We start from the raw sequence: 12,540 nt of genomic DNA, 5'->3' as shown, positions 1-12,540 counted from the left end.
ATTTTAATGTGTCAGCAAAATTCTAACCTACACTGGTATGGTTAAAAGCCACAACAGAGTAAAATCTAGAGGAAAGAGAGGCAGCCCTAATGAATGAATGAACTCATTTAAGAATAGAACAAGGCAAAAGCAGCAGAAATGCAAATACTTCCCAAGCCTGGGAGAAAATTTTGATCTTATAAAAACTTTCCCACTTTGTATTCATCCCAATATTCTTTAGAAAGGAGTCATTTTTTTAAAAATCTAGAGTTCCTACTTGAGGAAGGGATAGAGAAAGTCAAGTGTGTTCATTTTCTACAGAGTAGTAAAAAACCACTCATACAAAATACAGAAAAAACACCAACCAGGGCTTTCTGGCACTACTCTGTCACCTCACTTACTGGTCTCAACGGGGGGCTTAATACTATTTCAGGATCCTAAAGCGGGGGAAAGTGTCAGTAAGAAAAGAAGAAAAAAACATAGAAGGAAATGGTATGGTGTAAGAAAAGAACAAGAAAGAGAAAGAAAAGTAAAAGATAAAAATATGTAATTTTTTAAAACTTGCAACAACAAAATCCTCCAGAAAGAGCTATTCCCCACCCCCCGCCAGAGGAAAAAAAAGAATTCAGCACTTTTTACAGTTCTAGTAACTCAGAAGTTCAATTTCAAGGCTTTCCTTAATAATTCTGAGGTTATCATCTCATGCTGAAGGCATAAAATATGGAAATACACGTACAGGATATAAATTCCTAAGCTAGAAGTATTTCTGTTCCATTTCTATTCTGTTCTACTTTTGTGCTAGTACCATACTGTTTTGATCACTATAGCTTTGTAATAGAACTTGAAGTCCAGAATTGTGATGCCTCCAGCTTTGCTTTTCTGTTTCAAGATTGCTTTGGCTATTTGCGATCTTCCATGATTCTATACAAATTGTAGGACTGTTTGTTCTAGTTCTGTGAAAAATGCTGGTGGTATTTTTTTTTAATATTTTATTTCTTTATTTGAGAGAGAAAGACCACAAAGGTGGGGAGGGACGAAGGGAGAGGAAGAGTGAGACTCTCTCCCTGCTGAGCCGAGAGCCCCCTGTAGGGCTCAATACCATGAACCTGGAATCATGACTTGAGCTGAAAGCAGATGCTTAACCACCTGAGCCACCCCAGGTGACCCTGCTGGTGGTATTTTCATAGGCACTGCATTAAATGTATAGATTGCTTTGGGTAGTACAGATGTTCTAACAATAGTTGTTCTTCCAATCCATAAGTATGGGATGTCTTCCCATTTCTTTGTGTCATGAGTTCATTCCTAAGGATCTTAACTGTTGTTGGTACAACTATAAATAGGACTGATTCCTTAATTTCTCTTTCTGTTGCTTCATTATTGGTGTATAGAAATACAACAGATTTCTCAACGTTTATTTTGTATCCTTGAGACTTTACTGAATTCATTGATCAGTTCTAGCAGTTTTTTCATGGAGTCTCTGATTTTCTATACAAACTATCACATGATCTGCAGATAGTGAAAGTCTGACTTCTTTCTTACCAATTTGGATGCCTTTTTTTCTTTTTGTTGTCTGACTGCTACAACTACTACTTCCAGTGCTACGTTAAATAACTGCAGTGAGTGTAGACATCTATGTCTTATTCCTGACTGTACAAAGAGGAAAAGCTCTCTGTTTTTCCTCACTGAGGATAATATAAGCTGTAGGATTTTTGTATAAGCCTTTATTACACTGAGGTATACTCCCTCTAGATCTACTTTGTTAAGGCTTTTTATTCATGAATGGATGTTATACTTTGTCAAATGCTTTTTCTCCATCTACTCAATTGATCATATGGTTCTTTTTGTTAACGTTGTGTATCACAGTGATTGATTTGTGAATGCTGAACCACCCCGGCAAACCAAGAATAAATGCTACTTGACTGGGTGAATGGTTTTTTTTAATGCACTGTTGTGTGGTTTGCTAGTGTTTTATTAAGAATTTCTGCATCCATGTTCATCAGGGATACTGGCCCGTAGTTCTCTTTCTTCATGGAGTCTTTATCTGGTTTTGGTATCAGAGTAAGGCTGGCATCACAGAATGAATTTGGAAGTTTTCCTTCCTTCTCTATTTTTTGGAATAGTTTGACCAAAAAAAGGAGAGAGAGAAAGAGAAATAAGTATGGCGGGGATGTACAGAAAAGAGAACTCTTATACACTATTGGTGGAAATGGAAAACAGTATGAAGCTTCCTCAAAAAGTTCAAAACAGAACTACCATATGATCCAGGAATTCTGCTTCGGAGTACACATCCAAAGGAAACAAAATCACATTGAAAAGATTATCTGTACTCCCATATTCATTGCAGCATTATTTAAAGTAGCTAAGACAGGAGTCAACCTAAACGTCCACTGATGGATGAATGGGTAAAGAAGTCACGGTACATACACAGAATGGAATACTATTAACCCATTAAAAAGGAAGGAATTCCTCCTATTTGTAACAACATGGATGTAGCTTCAGGGCATTAGGCAAAATTAAGTATGTCAGAGAAAGAGAAATATTATATGCTCTCACTTATATATGGAATCTAAACAATTGAACTCAGACAAATAGAGAACAGACGGTTGGTTACCCGGACAGGGAGAGGAGTATGTGAAATGGATCAAAGTGGTCAGAGTATAAACTTCCAATTATAAAACAGTAAGTTCTCAGAATGTACTACACAGCATGGTGACTATGGTTAACAATACCGTTCAATTGGCAAACTGCTGAGAGAGTAAATCTTTAAAGTTCCCACAAACAAAAAATAAAATAGTTTCTATATAAAAAAAACAAAAATAAATAAATCTACAAATAAGCTATAAAACAAAACAAAACAGATGCTAATATAGAAAACAAAGACAACACAATCCTAGGCCTGATAAGCTCCTAAAGAATTAAAAATGTAGGGACACCTGAGTGGCTCAGTTGGTTAAGTGTCTGCCTTTAGCTCAGATCATGATCCCAGGGTCCTGGGATCGAGTTCTGCATCAGGCTCCTTGCTCAGCAGGGAGCCTGTTCTCCCTCTGCCTGCCTCTCCCCCTGGTTGTGCACTCGCTCTTTGAGAAATAAATAAATAAAACCTTAGGAAAAAAAAATTAAAGTTGTAGCAAATAAAAAACCAAAAACCATATGATGATATTTGGCTCTACTTTTTTTGTATATAATTGACATATAACATTATATTGTTTATAGGTGTACACTGTAATGATGATTTGATATATCTGTGGTGTACTGTGAAATGATCACCACAATGTAATTAACATCTATTATTACAAAGTTAGAAATAATCTCCTTCTTGTGATGAGAACTTTTAAGATCTACTCTCCTAGCAATAACTATAATCACCATGCTGTACATTATATCCCAGGGCTTACTTATTTTATAACTGGAAGTTTTTACCTTCTGACCTGCTTCACCCATTTTGCCCACACACCACCACTCCCCCCACCTTCCTGGCAACCACCAATCTGTTCTCCCGATGCGTTCAGGTTATTTTTGATTTTACATTCCACATATAAGTGAGATCATATGGTATTTGTCTTTCTCTATGTCATTGCCCTGCTTTTAAAATGTAATAGTGCTAAAGAAAAATTTATCTACTAGAATGAGCTAAAATCTGAAGCACAATATTCAACAATTATTCTGAGTCTTATTACATCTTACTGCTTTATCCTTATCTCAATCTTACATTAGGAAAAACACTCTCATTTATTCTAAGACATATTTTAAAGTCAAAGGTTTTTCTCTTCTTTCTTGAAAGGCAATTTCCAATATAAATTAATGAGTTTAGAAACACTCTGATAATACAAAATAGTCAAGTTCATTTGACATCTAGAAGAACTAAAAAAGCTATGTGAGATGTGTACTGAAGGCGCCTGGGTGGCTCAGTCACTTGCGCCTCCAACTCTTGATTTCAGCTCTGGTTGTGATCTCAGGGTCCTGGGTCAAGCCCTGCATCAGGACCCCTGCTCAGCAGGGAGTCTGTTTATTTCCCTCTTCCTCCACCCCTCCCCAGAGTCATACAGATATGCACCCCGCCAATAAATAAATAAATAGCCATGTATGTTGTTAATTTGACCTCTGTGATAAAATCTCAAATTCCCTGAGATAGGTAACCTGCTGATTTCATAAATATTTATGCGTTAGTTAATAAAACTAAAGTTGATTCCCAGATATAGGCAATAATTCTATTTTTATTTTAGGTTTTAGATGTTATTCTAAATAGCAAAATTCACATATATACCTTCATGAAACAAGAATGTATAGGCCTGCTCCATATGAAAAACTGCTGTAACTTCAGCTCCAACATGTAAAAAGTCTGTAAGTCATCACTACCATTTTTAAAACAAGAAAAAGTTAAAAAACTGAAAATCAGTTACTTTTCTGGGACCCATCAGAGAACTAAGGTCAAAGGGCAAACTACATCTTCAAAATCAAAAGAGTCATAGTTGAGATCTACCCACCTAGAGCAAAGCTGTTGGTAGAAACACTTCAATGGTGACTTTGAGGAATTTCTAGAGGCTGAGTGTGGATGAGCATGACAGTGAGCATGACAGTCCTAGAAGCTGCAGTTTTAGGGCAAACTCACCTTATTTTAATGGACTTTACATCCAGAAACCCCATCAGGTTCTCAAAGTGAAGAACTGACAGAAATCCCTTTGGGTTCTGGTAAGGCTGTGGGCAGCAGTAATTGTGAAATATGCCCAACCTATACTCTACCCAAACGCAGAGTCTCCAGGAGCAAAGATTTTAACAGAGTTTAATCCCACCTGGCAGATAGGCATTTCTCCCATTCTACCCCCTCTAGCTAAGGGGGAAAACCTTTGTGAAGGTCACAGCCAGGGACAGAGGCTCATAAAAGACCAAAGACTTAATCACAAGACTATAGAAAGTTTATCTTCCCCCACATCTTACTACCACACCAATAGGGCTCCAGTATAATAACAAAGGGTAACAGCTGAAAGAGCTACAAGATGCAAACTCTTTCTGAAGAGAGAAACCCTAAGTAACAGAGATGAGAATACTAGAGCACCTACAGCTACAGCAAACATTAAATATAGCTCAACTCCTAGCCAGATTAAAACCTTACACATAGGCCTATTTACCCACTATCTAATACAACATACCTGTCTTTCAACAAAAAAATTATAAGGTGTGCTAAAGAAAAGACACAGTCTGAAAAGACAGAGGAAATATAAGAACCTGACTCAGATATCTGACAATGATGTTGGAATTAATCAGACACGAAATTTAAAATAACTGATTAACAGTTAAGGTCTCTAATGGGAGAAGTAGGCACTATCAAAAATAGATGGGTAATACAATCAGAGAGGTGGACACTCTAAGAAAGAATCAAAAGGAAATTCTAGGTATAAAAAACACAAGAAAAATTAATGCCTTTTATGGACCCTTTAGTAGACTGGATATAGTTGAAGAAAGAATCAGTAAGCTTAAAGACAAGTCAACAGAAACTTCCCAAAATGGAGGCACCTGGGTGGTCAGTTGAGTGTCTGGCCACAGCTCATGTCATGATCTCAGGGTTCTGGGACTGAGCCCCACATTAGGTTCCCTGCTCAGCAGGGAGTTCGCTCACCCCTCTACCTCTGCCCCATTCCCTTCTGCTTGTGCTCTCTATCAAATAAATAAACTCTTAATGAAAGAAAGGAAGGAAGGAAGACAGACAGACAGACAGACATAGGAAGGGAGGGAGGGAGGGAGGGATTTCCCAAAATAAAATGAAAAGAGAAAAAAAAAAATAATAAAAAGAACAGTACAGAACAGTTAGGAACTATGGAGCAATTTCAGAATGTGCAACATACACATAATTGGAATATGAAAAGAAAGAAGAAGAAATACTGTTAAGTAATAATGGCTGAGAATTTTCCAAAATTATGGATACACACCAAATAAGGAAGTTCAGAACACCAAGCAATATAAACTCTATACATCTATACACAGACACACCATATTAAAAATGCAGAAAATGAAAGACAAAAAAGCTTAAAAGAAGTCAGAGGGGGAAAAAAACACCTTGTCTATAGAACAACAATGTTAAGAACTACAGTAGACTTCTCATCAGAAATCACTTAAGAAGAAAGCAGAGTGAAACCTTTGAAGTGTTACACAGAAAAAAACCCCACCAATCTAGAAACCCACGTCCAGTGTTGTTATCTTTCAAAAGTGAACAAGAAGTAGAGATTTTCTTAAACAAATAAAAACTAAGAAATTCATAGCCAGGAGACCTACCCTGCAAAAATATATTAAAAGAAATTCTTCAGAGGGCACCTGGGTGGTTCAGTCGATTAAGCATCTGACTCTTGATTTTGGCTCAGGTCATGATCTCAGGGTTGTGAGATGGAGCCATGCTCTGGGAGTGCAGCCTACTTAAGAGTCTTGCTCTCCCTCTGCTCCCCCCCAACTCATGTGCTTTCACTCTCTCTCTCTCTCTCTCTCTCTCTCTCAAAAAAAAAGTTTTCAGGCAGAAATCAATTATATAGGTCAGAAACTCACATATATATAAAAAAAGAAAACTGGAGAAGGAATAAAGCTAAAACTACATCTTTTTATTATTCTTATTCTTCACCTAGAATTACTTGAAAGGTAATACTTTCAAGTAACAACAGCAATGTACTGGGTGATTATTGTACATGGATAAATGAAATGAATTATAACAGTGTCATCAGGAAAGAAAGGAAGGAGCTGGAAGTATTCTGCTGTATGTACCTGCATGACACATAAAGTGGGATAACATTTTTTGAAAATGAATTTATATTAAAAATGTTTACAGCATTATTTTTTTGATATGACACCAAAAGCACAGAAAACAAAAGCAAAAACAGGTAGACTGCATCCAACTAAAAAGCTTCTATACAGCAAAGAAAACTATCAACAAAATGAAAAGGCAACCTACGGAATGGGAGAAAATATTTGTAAACCTTATAGCTGACGGGGGTTAGTATTCAAAATATGTAAGGAACTCCTACAACTTAATAGCACAGATACAAATAATACAAATAATCCCATTAAAATGGGTGAAGGTGGGGCGCCTGGGTGGCTCAGTGGGTTAAAGCCTCTGCCTTCAGCTCAGGTCATGATCCCAGGGTCCTGGGATGGAGCCCCGCATTGGGCTGTCTGCTCAGCAGGGAGCCTGCTTCCTCCTCTCTCTCTGCCTGCCTCTCTGCCTACTTGTGATCTGTCAAATAAATAATTAAAATCTTTTTTTTTTTTAAGATTTTATTTATTTATTTGTCAGAGAGAGAGGGAGAGCGAGCGAGCACAGGCAGACAGAATGGCAGGCAGAGGCAGAGGGAGAAGCAGGCTCCCTGACGAGCAAGGAGCCCGATGTGGGACTCGATCCCAGGACGCTGGGATCATGACCTGAGCCGAAGGCAGCTGCTTAACCAACTGAGCCACCCATGTGTCCCTAAATAAATAAAATCTTAAAATGGGTGAAGGACCTGAACAGATACATAACTCTTCCAAAGAAGACAGACCAATGGCCAAGAGGTACATGAAAAGTAGTAGCTCAACGTCACTAACCGTCAAGGAAATGCAAATCAAAACTACAGTGAGATAACAACTAACATCTGTTAGAATGTCTAAAGTCATCAAAAAGACTAGATGGGTGGCTGGGTGGCTCAGTGGGTTAAGCCTCTGCCTTCGGCTCAGGTCACGATCTCATGGTCCTGGGATCGAGCCCCACATGGGGCTTTCCGCTCGGCAGGGAACCTGCTTCCCCCTCTCTCTCTGCCTGCCTCTCTGCCAACTTGTGATTTCTCTCTGTCCAATATATAAGTAAAATCTTAAAAAAAAAAAAAAAAGACTAGAAATAAGAGTTGGGAAGAGTATGAAGAAAAAGGAACTCTTGTACCCTGTTGGGTGCGAATGTAAATTCATACAGCCATTATGAAAACAGTACGACGACACCTCCTCAGAAATTCTTAAATGGAGCTACTATGTGATCCAGCAACCAAAGGAAATGAAATCACTATCTCAAAGAGATACCCGCACTCTCATGCTCATTGCAGCATTACTCACAAGAGCCAAATACTGAAAGAATCTAAGTGTCCAAGACTAGATAAATGGATAAGGGAAATACAATGTGTGTGTGTGTATACTGAAATATTATTTAATCATAAAAGTAAAGGAAATCCTGCCATTTGTGACAACATGAATGAATATGGGGGACATTATGCTAAGTGAAATTAAGCTAGATACAGAAAGACAAATACTACATGATCTCACTTACATGTAGAGATCTCACTTATATGTAGAATCTAAAAAAGTGGAATTTATAGAAGCAAAATAGAATGGTGGTTGTCAGGAGCTGGAGGGTGGAAAAGTGGGGACATGCTGATCAAAGGAAGGGTACAAATTTTCAGTTGTAAGATCAATAAGCTCCAGGAATTTAACATGTAGGATGGTGACCATACTTACTAATACTGTATTATATACTTGAAATTTGCTAAGAGTATTAAAAAGTTCTCTCAACACAAAAAAAATAAAATAGTAATATATGAAGTAATAAATGTGTTAACTAGTTTGACTGTGGTCATCACTTCACAATGTATACACAAATCATCATGTTGTACACCTTAAATATATACAATTTTTAGTTGCTAATTATATCTCAATAAATTTGGAGGATAAGTCAAAAATGTATATGGCAAACTCTAGGGTAATCACGTGAGAAGAATTAAGAAATATAACTGATATGCTAAAAGGAACAAGAAAATGGAATTATATAAAATGCTCAATTAAAAGAGGGGAGAAAAAGCACAAAACAAATGAAACATATGGAAAACTAAAGTAACAACCTCCCTATTGGAGTTGGACACTGTGGAAGTGATATAATAGGAAAACATCAGTAATGAATTAAAATGAAAGAAACAATAATCCAGAATGAAACAAGGGAAAATATGAAAAGAAAACTGGCCATTAGTAAAATAAATAAATCAAAGTAGAGGAAAGCCATCAACATCCTCTACCCAAAGATAACTTTAATTTTTCTCATAAGCCTAAATATAAAGTCCAAGATATAAGAGACTGGTAACAAAGAGGTTAAAAATAAACAAACAGAAGAAAATGTGGGATTGTCACGAACAAGGGAGTTTAGGATATTAATGAATAATACCACTCTTGATAGTCCTCTATTACATAAAATACATATAAGCAGCTTCATCTTTGATATTCAGGTATAAAATAAAAAATTACCTCCACCTTTTCAGTGAGGAAAAATAGCCAGCCATCAAGTCTGAATTGGTCATAATCAAAATCTGCAATCTCACAAATAGAATTCTCCTACTTATTCACGAGTAACTTTAAGATATTAGATTTTCTTTCTTTCTTTTTCTTCACCTAAAAGGTAACACTTTAAAGTAATGACAGTAATGTACTGGGTGATTATTGATTTTAAACATGATTTTACTTTTGACATACCCTACGTGTAAGAGTATCATGTTGAATACACCCAATATATGGAAGGAGAACAAGACTTAAAGTGTCGAGACTAGGCTGCACCCTTTCTCATTAGTCATTAATATTGAGTTGGCCTCAATAGTTGAGGCCAACTGAACTGGCCTCAGTTAATGTAACTGCTCAAACTGTAACTGTAAACTGCTCACAGAATTGGCAGCTCAGAGATTAAAAATATGAAAGTGTTTTGAAAACTATAAACTGTCATATAAATCTTAGAGGGAAAAAAATCAAAGAAATGGAAAACAAATATATGTCCCACATCCTAATACTTGCCAGCATGGGTGACTATCATTGCTAAATTACCTCCTCCTTAATGCTAATGGAAGGAACATATCAGAAAATTAAGATTTTTACACTGTCTTATACTTTGTCCATAAAGGGGCTGCATTTTTTAATCTTTCTCTGATCTGTCAATTCTCTAAGATTTTGAGGATTCTCAGTAGTAAAATCAAACAAGACAAGAACATTAAGAGAACTGATGAAGGTATAAATGATATTTTGAACTATGGGGGAATATTACACCATTGGCAAATTATTACACATTGAACACTACAGAGCTCTCTACTACGTTCTTATTTAAAGCAAAGCAAGAAAAATGGAAAAATTTTCTTTAACCTTTTTCAATTGTGATTCCATTTTCAGACACTCCTCCTTCTTCTGTTCCAAAGCAATCTCCAGTGTCTTAAGCCGTGAGTCCTTTTTCAGTCCTGAGGAAGCCAGCGAAGAAGCATGCTCTTTTAGATCCAAGAGTGAAGCCTGAAAGAAGCAAAACATGTCTAGAATAAATACTCAGTATAAACAAAATGGAAATGTAAATTTTAAAATGTATTATCTTGGTGGCTTGTAGTTGCTCTTTATTACTATATACTGACACTTCCATTTCAAGAACATTCATGAAATGTAAAACAGTGTCAGCTTCAGCTTTTGAGTCCTAACTAAAGTAAGCTTAATTCCCAAGAAATACCAACTGAACCGTGATTTAAAGAGTTCTATCAATACATATCCATTCCCATAAAATAAATGGAAGTAGATCAAGTTCCATGAATGAAACTAGTCATTAGCAGTAGTACTCACTACTAGTTACTGCAGTAGCTACACAGATTTAAATACAAAATACTTTTCCCTTTTAAAAGGAAAGTTCCACTAGAAACTTAAATTTCCATAAACTGTCTTAAAGATAACTAGAAATAAAATCCAAGAGTGCCCCTAAAGCTCAGGCATTATTACATGATCACAGGCAGTATTTTTTACTATTTGGGTCACATTAACAGGACCTTCCAAAAGCAAGACCAAACTATACTAAGTAACCTAATTAGTCAGCAATTACTTATGATTTCTCTGCCAATACTGAGATGCACTTTAAGAGATATTATAAATACACAGCCCTCCGTTACATAAACTTTCGTTTATCACCCTTCTTACATTAGCATAGCATTTCCATGTGTGATAGCTTCAGTTATGTTAGGATCTATAAAAATGTCACTAACGAGTAAGAAACCAACTTATAACATATTGAAAAAGCTAAAGACTTAGGAAATGAATGATCCAATCTATTATGTCTCTGCAAAGCTTCCCAAAATTCCCCTTAATGTCTTCTGAAAAGCCCTGCTATAAGAATATTAAGGAAAATCTTCCATCAAATACATTTTTTCTGCATTATGTAAACACCAACAACATATACATACAATGCACTAAGCAAACCAAATCATTCTATTTTGGTGATCTTAACCTCTTTTTCTGAGAGGTCGCCTTGCAATAAGCTGACTTTTTCTTTCAAGTCTTTAAGATCTTTTTTATAGTTATCAATTTCCTCTTGCTTCTCTCGTTCATCTCTGTCCCGCTGCTCCTTTAAGCGTTCAATTGTCCGCTCCTGATGAGAGAACACATCAATATGTAAGAAAATTCCTTTCAACTTATATGACCCTAATTCAGCTTTCAGCTGATAAAATTTCACATTTTCACGCTCCATTCAAAAGACAGGGATAAGCTGTTAATAATCAACTTTTCAAGGAATTCACCCTTCCTACCTCTCTCGCAATAACAAAGATGTAGCTTTGCTCTTTTGATTCCCCTAGGTTTCTTTTCCTATAATCTCAAATAGTATTAGAAGTCCTTAAAGTAACCTTTTGGAAAAATCCCCTTTATTCAATTCCCAATAACAAAAAGTTAACACACACACACACCTAAGAGTGATAATTAACACATATTTTTTATATGTAACTCACATGTTGCCCACAGACAATGGAAACAACTCACAATTTGCATACCAAAACGGGAAGAGATTTGGGAGATTATGATATGTTGAATTAAAGCATAAAAAAGGGGCGGGGGGGGGAAGATGGGGCACCTGGGTGGCTCTGTCAATTAAGTGTCTAACATCAGCGCAGGTAATGATCCCAGGGTCCTGGGATCGAGTCCCACAATGGGCTCCCTGCTCTGTGGGGAGACTGCTTGTCCCTCTCATTCTGTCCCTCCCACACTCACCCTCCCCCTGCTTTCTCGGTTTTCTCTCTCTCTCTCTCTCTCAAATAAATAAATAAATAATCTTTTTTTAAAAAGGGTGGGGGGACAGTCCATTAAAACTTCTGTCAACAGATACTTGGTAAGTCTGAAAGTTGAAGCAATTTAAGGATATTTCTGCTTATTATTTCTGACTATATCCAGGGATCAAGCCTTGATCCCTGGCACATAGCCTGAAGCATTGTGAGTCCAAGAGACTTAAGGAACAGTGACCCTATTCCTTTAAAAAAATCCAATTACAATGCCCCACCAAGATTCCTTAAACCTCCTTCTAAGATATTAACACCTAACTGGCTTGGCCACTTCTTTATTATGTCAACCATTCCTGAAAAATTAGGTTTGCTCATAAACACAAAATGAAGTAGCTAGGCCAAGACAAGAAAAACAACAAGTGTGTTTCTGTTAATAACTAAAATCACAGATTTTATAAGGTACCACCATGGTACAGTAAAGGAGAATTAATTATATACTGCTTCCTAATGGTCAATGTCTGATATTTCCACATCCCCACATTCTAACAGATGAGATAAATAAAAAGTACTT

The 12,540-nt window shown here is 36.6% G+C and overlaps 1 protein-coding gene across 11 annotated transcripts in view; it reads right to left on the bottom strand.

Moving 5' to 3' along the window:
* ERC1 (ELKS/RAB6-interacting/CAST family member 1) overlaps positions 1-12,540 on the bottom strand; it is a 563,354-nt gene that overhangs the window by 366,569 nt on the left and 184,245 nt on the right. For all 11 annotated transcript variants that reach the window (XM_032844415.1, XM_032844410.1, XM_032844412.1 and 8 more), the window contains 2 exons: positions 11,207-11,347; positions 10,093-10,233 (listed from right to left, as the gene is read on the bottom strand). In XM_032844415.1, the coding sequence (XP_032700306.1) occupies positions 10,093-10,233; positions 11,207-11,347 (282 nt within the window). The remainder of the gene's footprint in view (positions 1-10,092; positions 10,234-11,206; positions 11,348-12,540) is intronic.

Source organism: Lontra canadensis, unplaced genomic scaffold (assembly GCF_010015895.1).
Source record: "Lontra canadensis isolate GAN:19392208 unplaced genomic scaffold, GSC_riverotter_1.0 scaffold153, whole genome shotgun sequence".
Taxonomy (NCBI): domain Eukaryota; kingdom Metazoa; phylum Chordata; class Mammalia; order Carnivora; family Mustelidae; genus Lontra; species Lontra canadensis.
This window is presented reverse-complemented; position numbering and strand designations above follow the sequence as displayed.